This window comes from Prinia subflava, chromosome Z, assembly GCF_021018805.1.
Source record: "Prinia subflava isolate CZ2003 ecotype Zambia chromosome Z, Cam_Psub_1.2, whole genome shotgun sequence".
In the NCBI taxonomy this organism is placed as follows: Eukaryota; Metazoa; Chordata; class Aves; order Passeriformes; family Cisticolidae; genus Prinia; species Prinia subflava.
Window position 1 is genome coordinate 68,971,093 of NC_086283.1, and position 18,530 is coordinate 68,989,622.

At 37.2% G+C, this 18,530-nt stretch overlaps 1 protein-coding gene across 3 annotated transcripts in view; it reads right to left on the bottom strand.

Annotated features, from left to right (window-relative positions):
• Positions 1–18,530, bottom strand: part of SRFBP1 (serum response factor binding protein 1) — a 73,735-nt gene that overhangs the window by 17,574 nt on the left and 37,631 nt on the right. For 2 of the 3 annotated variants that reach the window (XM_063421580.1, XM_063421578.1), the window contains one exon: positions 8,151–8,222. The exons of the other annotated variant lie outside the window; for it this stretch is intronic. In XM_063421580.1, the coding sequence (XP_063277650.1) occupies positions 8,151–8,222 (72 nt within the window). The remainder of the gene's footprint in view (positions 1–8,150; positions 8,223–18,530) is intronic. 3 annotated transcript variants of the gene reach the window in all.

Consider the following 18,530-nt stretch of genomic DNA (forward strand, 5'->3'; position numbering starts at 1 on the left):
GACTGATGAGCTCATTAGCATACGAAGTGGAGAGGGGGGAGCCAAAGGATGAATATGCATGAGGGTATTGTGAAACTCAATACATATGTAACATTCTTCTAGAGGATAAAGGAAAAAAGGTAGAAGTGAGCCTTTGAGAATTATCTCGCATCATCCCGCCCAGCACTGAATAAGCTGCATATCTACTTTAAAACTCGCTCTGCCTCCGAGTTTTAGAGTCCTTTCTGCGTGTCACCACCTGTGCCCTTGATGTTTCGTCGGAACCAAGATTCACTGGATCGGCCTGGCTTGCGTGGTCGCCAGCCGTATCTGCTGCTTGCCGTGGTGCCTGAGCCAGCCTGGGCAGGGTGGGACCGCGTTCTGAAAGGCACCTGCGACATCCAGCTTTTCCTGGCCCAAAACATACTGCAAATACCTAAGTGTCTCATTTTTATACTGTACACTCATCGAGGCACTGATATTCTGCCTCATAGACATCGTATACAAGTCTGGACAATATTCTGAAGAAGGAGATTGTGGCCATCAGTTACTTGACCTTCATTTATTTTAAAAAAACAAACTAACCACCAAAACAGCAAAAACCAAACCAAACCAAACCAAAAGTTTGCCAGATCAACCACAATACCTTGAGAACCTCTTGTTATGCCACTTTTCCTGTGTTTTCTTCAAGGAAAGCATAGAAACAAGACTACTTCTATTATTCTCCTCTATTATTCTCATGACAACTTATATCCAGTAAGGTACTGATCACATATCACTCAAATATTCATTTAAAACAGGAATGAAAGTTGTGGGTTGCTTGTCTTTTGTGAGTGCTGTAACATAAAGCTTTCTGGGACTGACAAAGTACAGCCATGTGTATGTGCAGCACGATGCATCATAACCTTACTACCACAGGCATATCTGACTCTAACAGCATCATTCTTCCCACCCAGCTTCTCATCCCTTATACCCTCAAAAGTATATTCATTGTGTTTGAATTACCTGGGGATCCAAGCCAAATATCACTCACAAAAATGTAAATCAAATTCCTCTGAGCTTTACTACGATTTGCTTGCCCACACTCTGGTTTGGCACATCTAGTAAGTGAAATGAGCACATTCAAACCAAAGGCAATGAGTCTGAGTCTGAGCCCTGTCTAGAGACAAGACTGTACTTTAGCAAATTTGAACTTTTCAGCCAGGCAACAAAATTAAGAAATACAGCCTCACAGGAATACAAATGAGTGGTAGAAAGATTCTTGGACTAGCAATTTAGAATCTGAAAGGAGACAGCCCTTTTGTATCAGAGATAAACAATATCTCTGTGAAACATTGCCAAAGTTACTAGCAGTTTATTTCAATACTGAACTTAAAAGAAGACTCCTTCCAGAATGAACAAAATCAAAACTGTGGTTAAACTCAGCTCACTGCAATTGCTATTCTGCTGTCAAAGATGATGCTAGCTTTGGTGTAGTCTACCACCTTGCTCTCAAACAGTGGAGTGTGTATGGCAGCCTAGTTTGAAAGCGAAGGGGCAACTGGGGAAGACATCTACAGATTATTCCAGAGATAGTAAGGGAAGAGTGTGGTGCAGGGAACGAATGGCTAACCAAAGGTGGGAGTGACATGGACAGAATCCACTACAACCCTGTACTCTCCCACTGGAAGCCAGATTGATATTGGCTGGGCTACCAGACAGATGGACAGTTGCAAAGTAGGTGGGGAGAAGACTGGAGAGAGACTTGACAGACTTCATGTATACTGATATAAAATTTCAGTTGCAGCCACAGTGATAGATTTTCTAGGCTCTAAAATATAGCCTGGCATATATAAATGCCATGCTAAACAGCTTGGAGTTCAAGTCATCAAATTTGGAAGATGAGGGACTTTCAGAAAAAGAAAACAAAGAACAATCAGTCAGGCAGAGAAAGTATTTACACCTAAGTGTGATATTCATCAATGAATGCAAAATTCTTCACTTCATCAGTAGTCTTAGGAAGACTACAGACATTCCTGTTTAACACTAAGATCTGGTGTTTGATATGGAAAATTCTCAGGAAACTGTGGCTTCTTACCTTTAGTGTAACTTCCATTCAAAATGAGTAAAAATATTCAGGACAAAAAGATTCAGCTCTGTTAACACTGATGCCCAGCATAAAGAAAATTATTTTAGTCAGTGATGCAGGAAATTGTACTACTAAATTAATGCAACACATTTCCAAAAAATATAACATGTTGACAGATGCATCTATTACAAAAAGTCTATCTGGCATGATTAAATATCTGTTGTTTCATACAGAAATAAGATGGGAAGGTAATATTTTAACATGTGGGCAAATAAATTGAATATTATTATTTTACTGTTTTCAGCATAAACACATTGCTGGAGAATAGAAACATCCATGTAGTGAGTGAGATGTATGTGAAATCCAGTCAGGTTACTAAATCATCAGAGTGTAACAACCAAAATTGAGATAAAAAGGAGAATGAAGTTTTTCACGGGTTCCTCAAAAACACTAGCCATTTACCCCTAAATAGCCAAAATCAAACCACAACATTGCAACATATTAATGATAAGAATATTGTACAACACTTATGGACTATCACATCAGCATTACAAAGAAAATGAATTCATACAATAGTCTTGTCCCTATGGTTTATGTACTGCAAATAAAGTATTTCCGTAAGCAATGTTAGAAGTCCATGTACAAAAGAATCTACTATTAAAGGCAGTAACAACAGAAACAGAAGTTTTACATCAATAATAACATCTACCCTAATTAGTATGTTTGTGTCATGAGCAGAATTCTTCAGGACGGCTGGGGAGAGGAGAAGGGAGGTGGTTGTGGAAAAATACTTCAAACCCCAAATGAAAGGCAGCAACCATTCTGTGTCTGATCCAAAGTCTTTGAAGCTAGAGCAAGTCTCCAATTAAAATGCAAAAGACCCTTTTTATGGGCCCTTTTTATGATTTAGTACATTTCCTCAGATTAAATCTGCAATGCATGCAGAGGGGTTTGTTTAGATATTTTCCACTAAGAAGTACATTTTTAAAATAAATGAAGACAATGATCACAAACATGCATTAAGGATTATCAGATAAAAGAGAAACCTTTATATTTTTCAAAATTAGAAAATACAGATATGACTGTTCCTCTTTAGATGCAGATATGTTTAATCAAAAATTCTACTTGATTCAGAAATTACATCTTTCTTTTCCTGCCACAAAGTTCAAAAGTACTAGGAGTATTAACTTTAAAATTTCTTTAATAAGTAAGTGTCTTTAGTAGTCTTGAGTATTCCTTCAGCAAAAACGATGTCTTGTATCCATCTAGTGCGTTATTCTGGGACACTTGCTGCTCCAATTAATTACTCACTGTTAATTAAAGCCTCAAAGCTAGCAGCCTTTCATAAATAGCCTTTCACATACTGTTGGTGTGAAAAATTATTTCAATACAAATCTAAAAAGAAGAACAAAATTAGCATTGTGATTATTCCACCCTTGCTCTTTTTTTGTTTACTTAAGACAGAAAGGCTGTGAATTGATAGACTAATCTCAGGCCATCACTTGCATAATTTAAAAAGGACATGAATCTAACAAATACCATTTTGATAATGTGACTGAAACACACTTTGAAAGAATTAAAGCTAAAACATATTTAGCCCTGTAACTTCGTCCTTCTTCCTCCTGTCTGTCCTGGGCAGAAACATCTTTCTACCTCTTTCTCATGTCCTTTTTGTCCAAGGACTTCCTTAGCCCCACACCAGAGATTGAGTGAATTCAAAAAGAAGTTTGGGAGATGAAACAGAAATATTCTTCTCACATGTGAATAAATCAAAGTCCTGTTTGAAAAATCACAGAAAACCCTTTCATATTACTGTTAGTTATTTTGGTTGGTTACCCCATCCCAAGTTCATTTATGCCATATAGGTAAAGTACCATAGATACTAAATTCACTCACCCAGAACTTCTAAGTGTAATACATCAGTCTTTGGACACTTATTAAAAATATCTGCACCAGAAGCCACACAGCACTAATGTCAACTCTCCAAAATGATGTTAAGGCAAGTTGTCCTCATTAGGCAGCTTTGATTTTAAATGATCAAACTCATACTGTGTACCCAGTTGCTCAGTTAAATCCTGGCATGTCTCCCTATGGCTGTTCATGAGCTGCCTGAGATCCTGTTCCTAAAGTATTTGAATTCCTTTTAAATTCCAAACAAGACAAAGTTGGTTTCTGTACAGGAAGCAATCCAAAACAAGCTTGCCAGACCTTAAATTAGGGAGAGAAAAAAAAAAAGAAAAAAAGAGGGAAAAAAAAAAGAAAAAAAAAAGCTACTAATGACTTATATTTCTAGCCTACAAAAAATTTCTCAACACACCTAGAAACTGTGGCAAGCTTTTCAGTAATCTTGAAATTCAGAGGGATGTGGCCTCCAAAAACCTCTGAGAATCATAATATACTCAAAATTTGCTGTGCAGAATCCTCTTTGCAGACAAGTGTCTCCATGATTGAAACACAACAGGATTTGAGCAATGGGTGGACATACAAGACTTAATAGGAAAAAGTGGCATTCTTCTCAAGGACCACAGATTAAAGATCAATGTAAAAGAAGGGAATATTATACTCCCAAGGTTATGTGAACACTGCATCTGGAAGCAAAAAATATAGGTAGTATTTATCATCTGTGCATGCTTGTTCTGCAAGTCACTCTAATCTCTGATAAAAATATATACTGGTACTCTATTCTTCACTGGAAGTAAAATACAGTAGTAATTTCTGTTTCAACCCTGCTCCCAAAATCAGACAGTTGCTGAATTTTGAAACATATAAGAGTTTACTCTTTAGAAAAAATAAGAAGTATTTTGACAAGATGATGTATCACTGTTTGTAGCAGAGTTCCCTTAAACTGGAATACTGTCATTCGGAAGTGTTTAAAGCACAGGGATTTTTTTCTCATGTGCTACACACAAAAAACTTACTGGAAGAAAAGCTAAATGAGGTGCTACAGTACGTTATTCAATGTCTGTAAGCAAAGGCAACAAAACCAGTGGTTATGATGAAGGTGTATGCAAGTAGACCAACATCCTCTTTTCGTGCAGAAACAGTCCAGATTATAAACATAATTTTCTAATACTGGAAAAACATTAATACATATTACTTATTTATCCAGCCTATCTCTACCTATCTGAATTACCCTAAATCTATGTTAGCAAAGAGTTGAAGATAACAGCTAAGACTTTGCCAGTGCTCAGTTCAGTTTTCTGCTTGTAATGAACAGCATCACTAGGATTAGCTTTCAATTTTTAACTTCAGCGTCCTGGAGCACAACACTGATGAATCAAGCTTCCCATACACTGCAGGAATATATGCTGTGTGCAACAGTTCAACATGCCATCACTGCTGCAAATGTGAGTTTAAAATATGAGCTCTATGACATGTTTTTCTAATTTTACTAACGTTTGTCAAATACATTTGTGGCAGACAATGCACAACTTGGTAAAAAAAGTGCACAAGGACTTGGAGAAAACCTACAAAATACCGGTTCTATTCTTCAACAGCTGTAAATAGAACCAACAATATAAAGCCTAGTCAAAGATGCATAGTAACATTTTTTTACAATTTTTACAATAGAATTTATCACCTACTGGTACAAGGGTGCCAGCTGCAGCAATATTCAAATGGATTAAAAATATTTCAGCAGACATGCACAAAGAATAGTTCACTTCCTGCTTCTTGTAATGCTTTTATAAAAAGTCTTGTGTCATGCGACTGGTGACTCTTGCCAACCCCGCAACTAGATAAATCTGACCTGCTTACTATCAATACTGCCAATATTGAAACCTAAATCATAGGAACGCCCAGTTAATTGCCACTTGCTAAACACTTAGCACAATTTTGTTGTTCTTGACTGAAATATATGCAAACTCTTTTAAAATAGAAAAGTATGCTTAACTTATTCTGAAAAATGTTGGGAAACAGTAATGGAACATAAAAGCTCAGTGAGGAGAAGCAATTAAAAAAGTATCTTGACTACATGACCACTATGCAAAACTAATATTCAGCATTCCACAGTGAATTAAAAGCAGATTGCCTTTTCAAAATGAAAACAAACCTATTCTGAAAATGAAAACAGCCACAGGATGTTTTTGTTCAAGTATTTTGAAACTCATGTTAATGAAAAGGTAAACCGTGTGGTCTGTATTTCATGAAACTACAGAATATTGCTAAGGACAGAAAATCTTTTTTTTTTTTAATTGTATGTTAAAGTGTGGGAAAATAAGAAATAAAATACTGGAGAATTAACTTCTGTTTAGGCACAGAAGGGGGATGCCTTTTTTAGATTGGGATATGCTATGGCAAATCAAAAGTAACCAAGGAAGCTATGATGGCACAGCCACCGCTTGTCACACAATTGTACATATTGTACATACTACTGCAGTGAAGTTAAAACCCTTTAGGGGTTTAAGAAAGCATCAGCACCCATCCATCAACTTGATTTGAAATATAAGTTCCACCCACAAAAAACTGTGAGATTAACAGACTTCCTGAAAAACAGGACCAGCAGCAGAAAGTAACACAAACAAAAACAGATCAAAACCCCAAAACAATTCCATGAAGATACCTGCCTTATACATTTTCAAGAATTAAAGCAAAATTAAAGCCTATTTTAAGACTTCAAGTAAACATGAGAAGCACACCATCATGACTATAGTCATGACTATGAATATGTAAAAAATAATGGTGTGAAAGTAAGATTAATTACATTCCTCCAGCATTATTGTCAATAAAATTGCAACCTCAGAAAACAAAATTCCTACAAGCTCCTTTAAAAAATAGCATCAATAACTCCATTTTGGTGGTCCTTCACTTTACAAAGTCAGCATAAGTGTGATGAATTTGAAATCTTGGCAGATGATCTTCTATGGTTAAGTGACAAAATGTCACTTTTTGAATTTAGCATTCCTCTTCAAGAATGAAATTCCTCTCCACATGTCCCCACACATTCAAAATCTTCACGTCTGCCCCCATCTAACATTACAGTAACCAGTTTCTGACTACCTCATCTTCACATTGGAAAATCCTGGTCAAATAAATTTGAAAGAAGAATGCTTTTTAGCTTCATGTCAGTGCATCTGTGACCTTTTCCTTACTCCCTTCTATCATTCAGAGAAGGAAAAACAGTTAAGACGCTTCTACCCAAGCACTTCTCCAGAAATCCAAATTCTTATAATATTTTCCTATTAACTTCTTTTCTTATTAATTTTGCTGACATAAAACATTGAAAAACTTTCTGCACACTATGCTAATAATTGAACTACATCATGCATGACTCTAATAGGCAGCAGCAGAGTTATATTACAAACTAATGATACCATTACAGGAGTAAATGACTCAATTCTACATTAAAACTTAGCCTGTGTACTATAAGCATTTCAGGTTTCAGTCTTCCTCAGTGGACCACCCATAGGAATCAGGGATAAAGTGAAAAGATCCATAAAACTTTATGTATTGACATTTTTAAACTCAGAATTGCCTTCCGGCATCAATAATGTAGCATGTTCTTTGAAATGGTACTGCTCTCAGCCTCAGCTGCTCATTTCAATGAGCATCTTTGCATTTCTATGTTGTCATTTCATCTCCTACAGACATCACTAGTCAGGCAGTTAATATTTGATACTGGACCATCAGCAGGCTTCAAGAGAAACATTTCACTGAAATAAATGAGCCATAAGGTGTTAGAATTCTACCTTTATTTCAAGCTAATGTTTGTCATGTTTTGTTTACATGTGGAAGCTTCTCTCTGCATTTAAAAGTATTGAGAATGTTTTAACAACTGATGCTGAAAGCTTACTTAGATTATTTACACTAATTGAATAATGTATATATACTATATAAACAAAATGAATCTATTTATAAAGACCAAGAAATCACTTCTGTTCCAATTACTAGGGACTAGCCCATCAGACTAATTCATACTAGACAGCTATTCATTTTTCTGTAGAAATGTCCTAGTGGTTAAACCTCCTCAGAAAAGGAAGATCTACAATGAAGATACAACACAATAAACAGAGCACACTGTGACAAATCCATGTACTTGCACCTACACATGCACCTTTTCACACTCAAAAGCAGGGGAAGGAAAACAAAAACCAGCAAGCCTTACCTTTTTGCAGACACTTTCAAAATTAACTTCTGTCCTAAGAGCAAGTCTAGTAACTTCATCTGGTTTTATTTCCTGTAGATGAAAGATAAGTTTATTCTTCTTATGATCAGACTTTATGAAGTCTTTCCAAGGTTCACCTTCCTTATAAACATTCTAATCATGGCACCTCCCTAATCTCTTAAAGGAAGAAAACCAGTTTGTTATATGGTGAATTTTTTGGTGTGTATGTTAATACTGCATTTATACTGACTGACCTTTCCAAATCATTACGCTATACCTAATCTGACTGTATATACTAGTGCTAAAAGGCCAAAGGGATTTTTCAACAGCAAAGTATGCAGAATAGGTGGTTTTATTCACAGAAATATGTCAACTGCCCATATTGTTGTACTACAAATAAACTTTGGAAGGCCTTAAATTCCCAACTTACCTTCTGACGAAGTTACCTCAGAGTGTATCAATGTACATGAATATATAAGTTAAAGACAATGAAAATGAAGCTGAGATTAAAAAAATATCTTTTTTTCTAGAGAGACTGACTGAACATGCAGTTTGCATTCCTGGACTTAAACATTTGCATTGGCAGCTGAAATAGAGGAATGAAAATCCTGGACCACTGCATTTTGTTAAAAGCTGAGTATTTTATGAAACATGCTCCCATGACAGATTTCTTGCTGTTTTGAGACACATGCTTTATGTAGGTTGTATTACAAAATGCTCTATTAACCTCATCAACTGAATTAATGGAACCTTATTTTTCTCCTGGGGCAGTGCAACAAAAAATCATTTAACATACCAGTTGTTTCCCAGATGGCCATTTAAAAAGCAGTTTAACTGTTCTTATGCAAGACCCAAATAAAGTCCACACATTTTGAAAAGATAAATTCTGGACAAAGTAACTTAGTTATTCTGATAGCTTTCATGTTCAACAATTATATTGTATTTGTTAATTTCTTTCTTTCCCTGCTTAAGCATTCTTGAAACATATTCCAATACCTTCACTTTAACTTCACGGTTAAGTTCCATATTCTATCTCTTTTCTGTCATAAATCTGAAGCAGTCTGTACACTTCCTTACACATAATTTCAGGAGGAACCATGTATCTTCTTATAGAAGAGGTCATATCTCACATCTCAAAACCTTGTAATTTTTTCTTTGTATAGATAAGATGCTTTACAGAGACTTGCAATTTATCTAGACTTTAAGGTGTTGCATGAATTGCATATGTCTTAAAACTGTAAACAATTACCTAGTATGGGAAAAAAGTAACTGAACTTAGTTAAACTAACAACAAAAAAAATCTCTTTTGGTGAATTTCAGAAGAGCTTCCTGACAATGAAATCTAGAATGCTGCAAAATCATCTCCCAAAGGTACTAGTGGAAGCCCAATCACGTAAGAGGACAGGATCCACACTGGAAAAACACTGGTGGATGCAGGAAACAATCTTCTACTGCCAGATGAACAGTTGGATGACCTAATAGAGATGGAAAAGACCTATGATTCAGTTTTCCATGACTTTCCAAAGTGTTTCACAGATGGTGAAAGTAGGACACATTGGTTAAGCGACATGCTTACTGTCACATAGGAGGTTGGGGGTTACGAATGAAGCTCTGGAACCCAGTATTATTCATTAAATCAAGCTGTTGGTTTATTAAACAAAAACAACCAAAAAAAGATAATTCCTATGATCTTCATCCCAAATAAAACTGCCTATTTCCTGTCTCCTTAGGATTTAAATGCAGCAACAGGGTTCAGGGCAGAGGCAGACAAACTTCAGCGATCCCTTCATGAGAATGTCAGAAGTTTAATTTTGATACAACAATATTGCAGAATTCCCAAGACATTGCAGAATCATGAATAATACTGGAGAGTGAATTACACTTTGGAATGTGAAGTCATGAAAGCCACACTGAAATGCCTAGGATACAAAATGAGGCCAAGAACCTTCTGTTCAGGCTTAAATTCCCAAATTTATAAATTATCTCCTTCGTTTCACCTAGATTTAAGGCAAACTAAGCATTTTTGACTTAAATATTCTTCCATAGAACCTTGGTTTTGTAAATGTAGTCACATGAGTCAAGTTACTGTAATAAATACATGTTTATTCTGTCTCTATTAATGGTCAGCAACAGAAAATAAAATAGAAAAAGGAGATAGTGGTATTTTTCCCAGCACAGTTTTCTCAACTTTGAGATGCACCTGACTCACAAGGAAAACCTTACGATTGAACATCTATTATGGAACCCTCTTTCCAATTGTGCTAAGGGATGTTATGTCCAATTGTGCTGAGCAATTGTATTAATGGATGCCCCCTCCAGCATCTCTGAGACCAGTCGAGGGATTCCTCCCGCCCTGATGCTGCAGCCCAGCCCAATATGTCCAGAGATCCGGAGGTGTCTGTCCTAGGTCCATACATGTAGCAATTGCTTTCTTATTGACAGGTTTAACCAGTAGTGAAGCTCAGCTATACAGCAGGTAGCACTCCCAGGACTCACATGAACTTCAGCAGAGCCAGCCAAGACCTCTCCTTTTCTGATCAGGACTGAAGTTCACTACTTGAGAGCATGCCATCTCTCACCCTCTCAACATGCACAAACACATGAGCACTCATGGATCCCTCAGTATCAGCACAGTATATCCCGCTGTCCATCTAACACCCCTCAGCCTGGGTCCATAGCTCTTGTGCCCCTCTCATGGGCCTCCTACTTGCTGGCTGGCAGAAAGTCACTAGCAGGCAGATGCACACACTCACCTTACAGGCACCAGCAAGGGCCCTATGGCCACCTGACACTCCTTCCCAAATCACAGAACTGTAGAAACACAGAATGCTTAGAAGGGGCCTTAAAGATCCTCCAGTTCCAAGCCCACCATGAGTAGGCACACCTTCCACTACAGGAGGCTGCTCAGGGCCCCGCCCAACCTGGCCTTTAACATTCCTAGGGATGGGGTATCCACAGCTGCTTTGAGCAACACGTGCCAGTGCCTCACCATCCTCTCAGTAAGGAATTTCTTCCTATATCCAATCGTAACCTACTCTTAGTTTCAAGCTATTACCCCATGTCCTATCACTACATGCCCTTGTAAAAAGTCCCTCTCCCACAAACTGGTACTCTAATTTGAGGTTTGCTAGTGAACTGCACATGCCAAAGAGACATACATGTAGGGTCAAAGCACATGAACAGTCTGCCTGCCCCGTCAGAAGTGGCACAGGCACACCAGCTGTGACCAGCAGCCCAGCCCAGATGTGCCAAGAGCCTCACTGGCATGACTCATCCCAGACTCACCCGCAGATGCACGTGGGACACACACTGCCTTGTCCTCCCTGATGGTGCATGTGCTGTTATTGTCCCTGTGTCTGGAGCTGAGACCCCCACCCACTGCTGCTGACACCACAGGCTTGCGGCACCTACACTACCGCCCTGATTCCTGTTGCTTGCCCCATGACCCCAGGAGCAGGTACCTAGTCCTTACAGCACTTGCGGGCAGGAGACAAAGAGGTGAGATTACAAACAGGTAAGAAAAGAAAAAAAGATGACAGACTATGTTGATCAGTTGCACTGCTTCGTCAGGTAAATTTACTGACCAGAACTCACTGAGATTGGCCCCTCAAGTGCTCATGCTCAACTATGCCCCCTAATTTTTCATCATTCCTTCCCCTTTTCCTTTCTGTCCCTTTAGCATAGAGAAGATCCACTTCTGGAGGCACCTAATGAAGAACACTCTCACTGCCTTCCAAACACTCTCACATATAATAGCTACTTTCTGAAATTGAATTAATGCTCGGTGTCATAACCTGTGCCAGCTGGTTTCCGAGAGATGCTATGTTTCAGTGAACAAGGAATACAGCAGTTAAGGGGAAAGAAGATAAAATGAGCATATGAGATTTATGAGTATACAAACCACAATAATCCCAGATTAGGGAAATACAGACGAAGGCCTCCTACCAACCAAAGCACACACTCTTTCATCTTGAAAATCATCATTGTTTTCTTAGATATCTAAAAATACCCCAAGCCAAAACCTTATAAGTAAGGGGTTAACATACTGACTTGCCTACGGAGGGATAACAAAAAACTGTTGGAGATCAAGAGATCCTTCTCCCCTGCAGACTGACCATGTTTTCACTCGTGGGAGAGAAATAACTACTAGAGGTAATATACTAACGCCAGCACTACTGGCATTAGTGCTCTACCTGGCACATGCTGGCACACTGATGGAAAATGGCCAGTAAGCAACAATGGAAGAGATGATTTTCTTTTACTTACAAACTGCATCCCTATCACAACTTCTGTCATGAAATCCTTTGGAGACAGGGACATGAGCAAAGAAAGACTCTCTGCAGGCCAATATACATGACACAAAGCATGATGGTGCAGCTGTCTGTTCTGATGTCTTGGTGAAGCCAGCAATGGCCACTGGAATGCCAAGATGACACCGGAAAGAGGTGGCAAAGGGTGGCAGCAGTAGGATCTCACTCAATTTTTCCAACTGTGTTGCGACCAATGCTCCTCCAGGCATTCACTGCCCAGATAGCTGCTCAGTGGGCAGTGGAGTGATGTCAGACAGTTGGATCCTGTCAGGGCTGCAGGCAGATGACCAGGCCTTGGCCTGAGATTAGGATGAATAAACAGGATGTGAAAAACTACTGGACATAAGAAAACTACTGGATGTGATACATAATGCAAGAAGCTGCAGAGTGGCTGTACAGATCATTAGGGCAGTTACACAAAAACCAGACAAGCTCTGTGGAAAGTGGAACACGGAGCACACTTCAGGGGTGGACAACTTGCTAGGTACGCAGGTAACTGAACTAGTAATAGCACATGAAGCCAATATTGCATACAAAGTTACAGTGAAACACCAAATTTATGGAAAATGTAACTATGGGTCTGTAAAGACCAGCCTGGGTTGGGAAGAATGAGCACTGGGGCACAGGAAGGGATAGCTGTGGTGCAGGCACTGAACTCAGAACAGAGTACAGGAGGCAGCAACCTCACCCCAATACTTACAGAAACTTAGAACAGCAAGGTTGGGAGACTTTTTTTTAATAAAACATAACTGTCTTACACAAAAAGACAAGACTACGTTGAAGAGAAGTATGTCAAGTGTAAATGGTATGCGAAAATAGGATTTCACGCTTATATTAATTGTAGCTACTCAGATGAGACTTTATCCAAGTGATACTGAGTAAGATAGAGATTCTAACCAAAAAGACATGAAAATGTAATTTATTGAATAGCCTTTGGAAGACAGCAAAACCAAAAAAATTCGCTGTCAAATGAGACTTCGACACATCTCAGAAATGCAAGATTTTTCATACAAAATGTATCCCCAGCTATGCTGTCTCAGGCAGTTTTAGATGACTCAGAAAAAAACCTCAAAGTCTGCCAGTGGCCTGTGGAAGCAATTTAGAAGTCCTCAGACTACTAAAAATGACAATTTCAAGTTTGACTAGTATTTTTAGTTTACCTTTATCATAAAATTCATTACTTTTCATCATTATTTTTTCACATTTTCTTAGCAAGTTTTAAGTCCTTCCATATGAAAAGATGCCTTTCATCTTAAAAGGATAAAACTTTTACAAAAATTAAGTAATAGAATCAGGGTATATAGAAATAGAAACAGAACACCCTTACCAAAATATTCATAGTGAAATCTCAGCTACAGTTTGCTACCCATTATTACACTTTCAGCTTTTAAAACATAACCATATTTTTTACTCTTTAACACATATTTGAGACTACTTTCTCACAAAGTTTTTTATATTTTCCCACAGCATTCAGTCTCATTTTGCTACTTTCTGTCATTTTTCTACATTGCTTAGTCAGGAGAAAGGTATAATATAAAAAAAAGTCCAGAACACTTTTTCAGCTTTTTTTCTCTACAGTTTAATCCCTGTATGTCTTCTTGTCACAACCAATTTGCTCCCTTAAGTCTTTAGAAGTTCAGTATTTTAGTCATTCAGAACAAAGCAGTCTTAGACTTGTGGGTAACCATTACTATTGTTAAAATACATAAAAATGGGGTATCTTCAAAGTAGTGAAATAAATCAGCCATGGCTCACCTGAAAGCTTATCCAGCTTCCAAAAAGAAACGAAATCCATTAAAAAGCACAAATTTGTTTAAGCTACAAAGGCATGTTTTCCAGAAATGCAATGCTGTAACTGATTATTATCAAACAGATTATGAAGAAAAATAATATTTTCTTCCCCCAGCAGTTTGTAAGTCCAAATCCTTTGTCAGTAGTTGTGACCTAAATACACACACAAGAATTTCCAGTGTAGGGTACGTTAGTAGACCACCACACCAATGTAAATGGCACTCTACATATATAAAAAAATAAAATAAATAAATCCAAAACCTCTGTCTCCTCAAGTCCCCATTTTACTGTAAGTGTAACCAAAATGAACAGTATTACAAAGAAAGTTATTTGGATAAAATTAATAAACAGAATAACAAAAAAAAAATGGATCTGGTAAGTAAAATACGACCTTGTCTGGTTAAGTGTGGCTTAAGCTTATTAGCAAGTTTATTAAACAAATCAGTGCTACGTTGACATACCTGCTTTACTATAAAATCCGTATGTAATGTTACCACAGACAGAGCTAAGCACTTTCAAGTAGCTGCCTGCCTTACTGCCAGTCTTTATGAACTATTAGTAAAACACCTCTCAAGCTCTCTTCTGAGTAATTAGATGCCATGACCTTCATCTACCACAGAAAAAAGCTTAAAGCTATGTAAGATCACTAAGTATTTTCTGTATTTGCTCTCATTTTTTAACTACAACTTTTAAAACAGGAATAAAATGGGAGGCAGTATCTCTCTTGGTAACATCGCACAGAAGAAGAGAAGTCTAATCCTAACAAAGAGTCTGTAGCCTTAACCCTGGAAATTTCATCTTCCATTTGGCTTTATTTTTTTCCTCAATGGAAAATTCCAGGCAATGCAGGTCACTCTCATCTTTATCCATCGCCTGTAAATTACATAAAATCCTTACGGAGAGGCCTACTGATTTGTCCCAAATTTCCCTAACTCTACCCTGATGACAGATAAACACGGAACACTGTACTTCCTACTTGTTTGCAACTGCACCTTCTGCAGTAAAGCATTTCTCACCTGAGAACTCCCATTTGTTTTAATGATTTCCGGCTTTGTTGACTGTGACAATTCCCAGTAACATTTTATCCCACCTGGCTAAGTGACAACAAAAGCATGCCCAAATGATACAATTGCTCAATTTACTTCACTTGGTGCTAAGAAATAGATTGGATAATCATTAAGACATTGGATTCATTGCATTTCTAAAGCAATTCTAAAAAGGCCTGCCATTGCCTCCTTTTCCAGCAGACATATCTGTGGATGTGAAAGCATTATGCATTTACCAAGAGATTCCTGCTGAGACGCACTGAAGTTTTCAACCCACAGGTGAGAATCCAGTGGGGGCCAGTAACAGTCTCATGGGAGGTAGATTGATTTGACAGGAAGTCCAGGATGGTGCTGTTAGGGCAATCCCTGTCATAAGCCTGAAGCTGACCATGTCCAGAAAATTGAAGACTGCCAAGTCACTTGTTAAGAATACTATAATCCTTCATGAATCTAGTAAATGCGTATGCATCTCCATGCTAAAAACTTTCCTGTTATTGTTTTTTAAACCATCACTGGGGAAAAAAACTTGCACTCACCCAGCATTAGCTCACTTACTGGCCCATGCAGCTGAGATGGGGACTTGTTCTTGGAGTTCTTGGGTGAACCACACTTGGGGCTCAGAGCAGACGATGGGCTGAGAAACTTCAGCACTTCATGTCTTCTCTGTTAACACAATCCACTCATACAGCATAGAGAAGGGCCTTGCTATGCCTACTAACACACAGTTAATACTGGATTTAAATAAAATGATGATAAACACATTCATTTTTAATACTTGAAAAAGACAGAAACATCTACAAAGTTCTTAGGAAAAGAAATAAAAGACAAGGTATACCTAATTTACTCACAGTAAGGTTAAAGATCTCTCTGCCTCATTCAATTTGACTTGCCATTTTTCCTGGCAAGACAACATTTAGGATTTTCAATGTTTGCAGACATTCATGCCAGAGCCTACACCTTTCAGATAGAAAAAAATAAAGTAATCTATTTTTGGGAACTATTTTCATTATTTCTTTGGTCCTCACTGGCATATTAAATTACATACGGACACAAAATCTAAGTGGTGCTAACATGTAAATCTTTTTTAAAAACATAGGACTCTCATGTGTGGTAAGAGACCACAAAAAATAGTAACTAACCACTGTGGGGTGCATGTATTTGGGAAGACCTTTTAATCTAATATAATGTAATATAGTGACAAAGTAAACACTGTCTGTTGAGGCATGTGTGCACTCAAAATTAATATAAACAAAACAAAAAAGCATATTATTAATATACTCTTCATTCTAAGAAAATTAGATGCCATACTACAATGGGGGTAGGAACATCTTTCCAACAAGCAATGCTCTGCATGTTGTGGAAGCTTCTCACTATCTAAGAGATAGTCGTACTAACAGATTCCTTAAAATAAAAATAAATTAGTGCTTGAATAAATACTATTTCAGAAGTTTGCACATATTCAGAAACAACATATTCTTTTAATAAATAACTTCAAGTAGTTAGCCTTTGCTAAGCTTCCAGTCAATGCAGCAAGTCTGATAAATGTCTGAAAATATACATATGTAGAGATGTAGCTTTCCATGGAAGTCAAGTTTTACTGTACATCCCTGTGTCATAAAGGACAAACAACTACAGGAAAGCAAAAGCATAATTAAAAAAAAAATCCATGGATTTTTGCTTGTTTGCTTGTTTCACTGGTGTAGCCAACAAAGCTTTTGCCAGCAACCTGACTGGATGACTTGGTTCTGTATCACCACATACTGAAAACAGGTGTTTTGTCCAGTAGAAATGAAGACATTTTCTCTCTAATTCAAGACAAGCTAAGTGAGTTTAAATACATTCCCCTGTATCACTTGGATTTAAGACTATTATGATGTTCAAAAGTAAGTAAGGAGTTTTTAATTTATTAATTATCTAGGGTCTGTATTACAAAGAGGAACAAAAGCAGAAGAAGAAATGATTCTACAGTTTCTAATTTTCCTGAAGTATGCATCGAGGACATTTAATGTATTTTCAATGATTTTGCATGTTTCATCAACTGCCTTATATTTTCAAAAGTTTTACTGAATTTTATGTTGTTTTAACTGGTCTTTGATTTTAATATATGACCTCTCAAAATAAAAAAAGCGTTAATTTTCAACCTTGATGGATTAATAACAACTTGGAGAGAAATACTATGAAATACTACAAAACAGATTAAGGAGAAAATGGTAAAAATTTAACTCATATTTTAAAATAACAAAATCAAAGACGTCACTAGAGGAAATTATCAGAATACAACTTCTCAAAAAAATCAGAAGCTTGAGAACCATCTCACTTTAGACAAACATAGGACAATTATTTTGATGGAAATTAACTATTCCTAACTTGTTAAAAAGTACTCCAGAATTACAGTTAATCATTGGGAATGTACGAATGTACTTCAAGGGGAACTTCTCTAGCAATTGTTCTTTTTGTAAACTACACTGGTGTCAGGTTTTTGCTGGCACCAACTTTAAACATTACTAAATGTCTACAGTATTGCTGTCTCAGTTTAGATCCAAGTGAAATTCAGTGTCAACCTGTGAATTTTCATCTAGTAAGTTTCATAATACAAAATTTTATCATTTTCTGAGTTTACTGCTTTCTGGAAAATTAAAGTTACAAAAATACCCAGCTAACAAAACTACACCATATTCCTGTAAATACAGTTTTGCACAAATGGTTGTCTTCCTCCGGTCAAATATCCTCATTCTTCTATGCTGCATAAACTTTTCTAAAAGCAGAACAAGGAGCTGAGGGAAAGACTACTTATTCATGCTTTAATAACAAAACAAAATAAAAAAAGAGCTCCCCAAAAGAACACTCAACATGGCTAATTGTTTGAGCTCTTGTAAAATACCCAAACTTTATTTGGCAAGTATAGGATGCTCTTTTCTGCCACGTTTATAAACTAATTTAATATTTCAAGAGGTATGCAAGTCAAATGCCAGCAATTACATCAGTCTACTGAGATGAACACTGTGAACTTGGCATTTTATTCTGTCAGTTAGATTAAATGAATTGTTTCATTTTGGAGGTTCACATCTGATTCAGTAGTCACATTCAGAGATCAGTCACTGTTTTCACCAGAGCATAAAGAAAGCAATTAGCAAGTCTACAATCTTGTGACAATTTCAGAAGCAGGAGGTATTATGAGAGTAAACTACAGTTACAAGCATATAAAAATGACAAAAAAGAGCAGTAAAACAAGC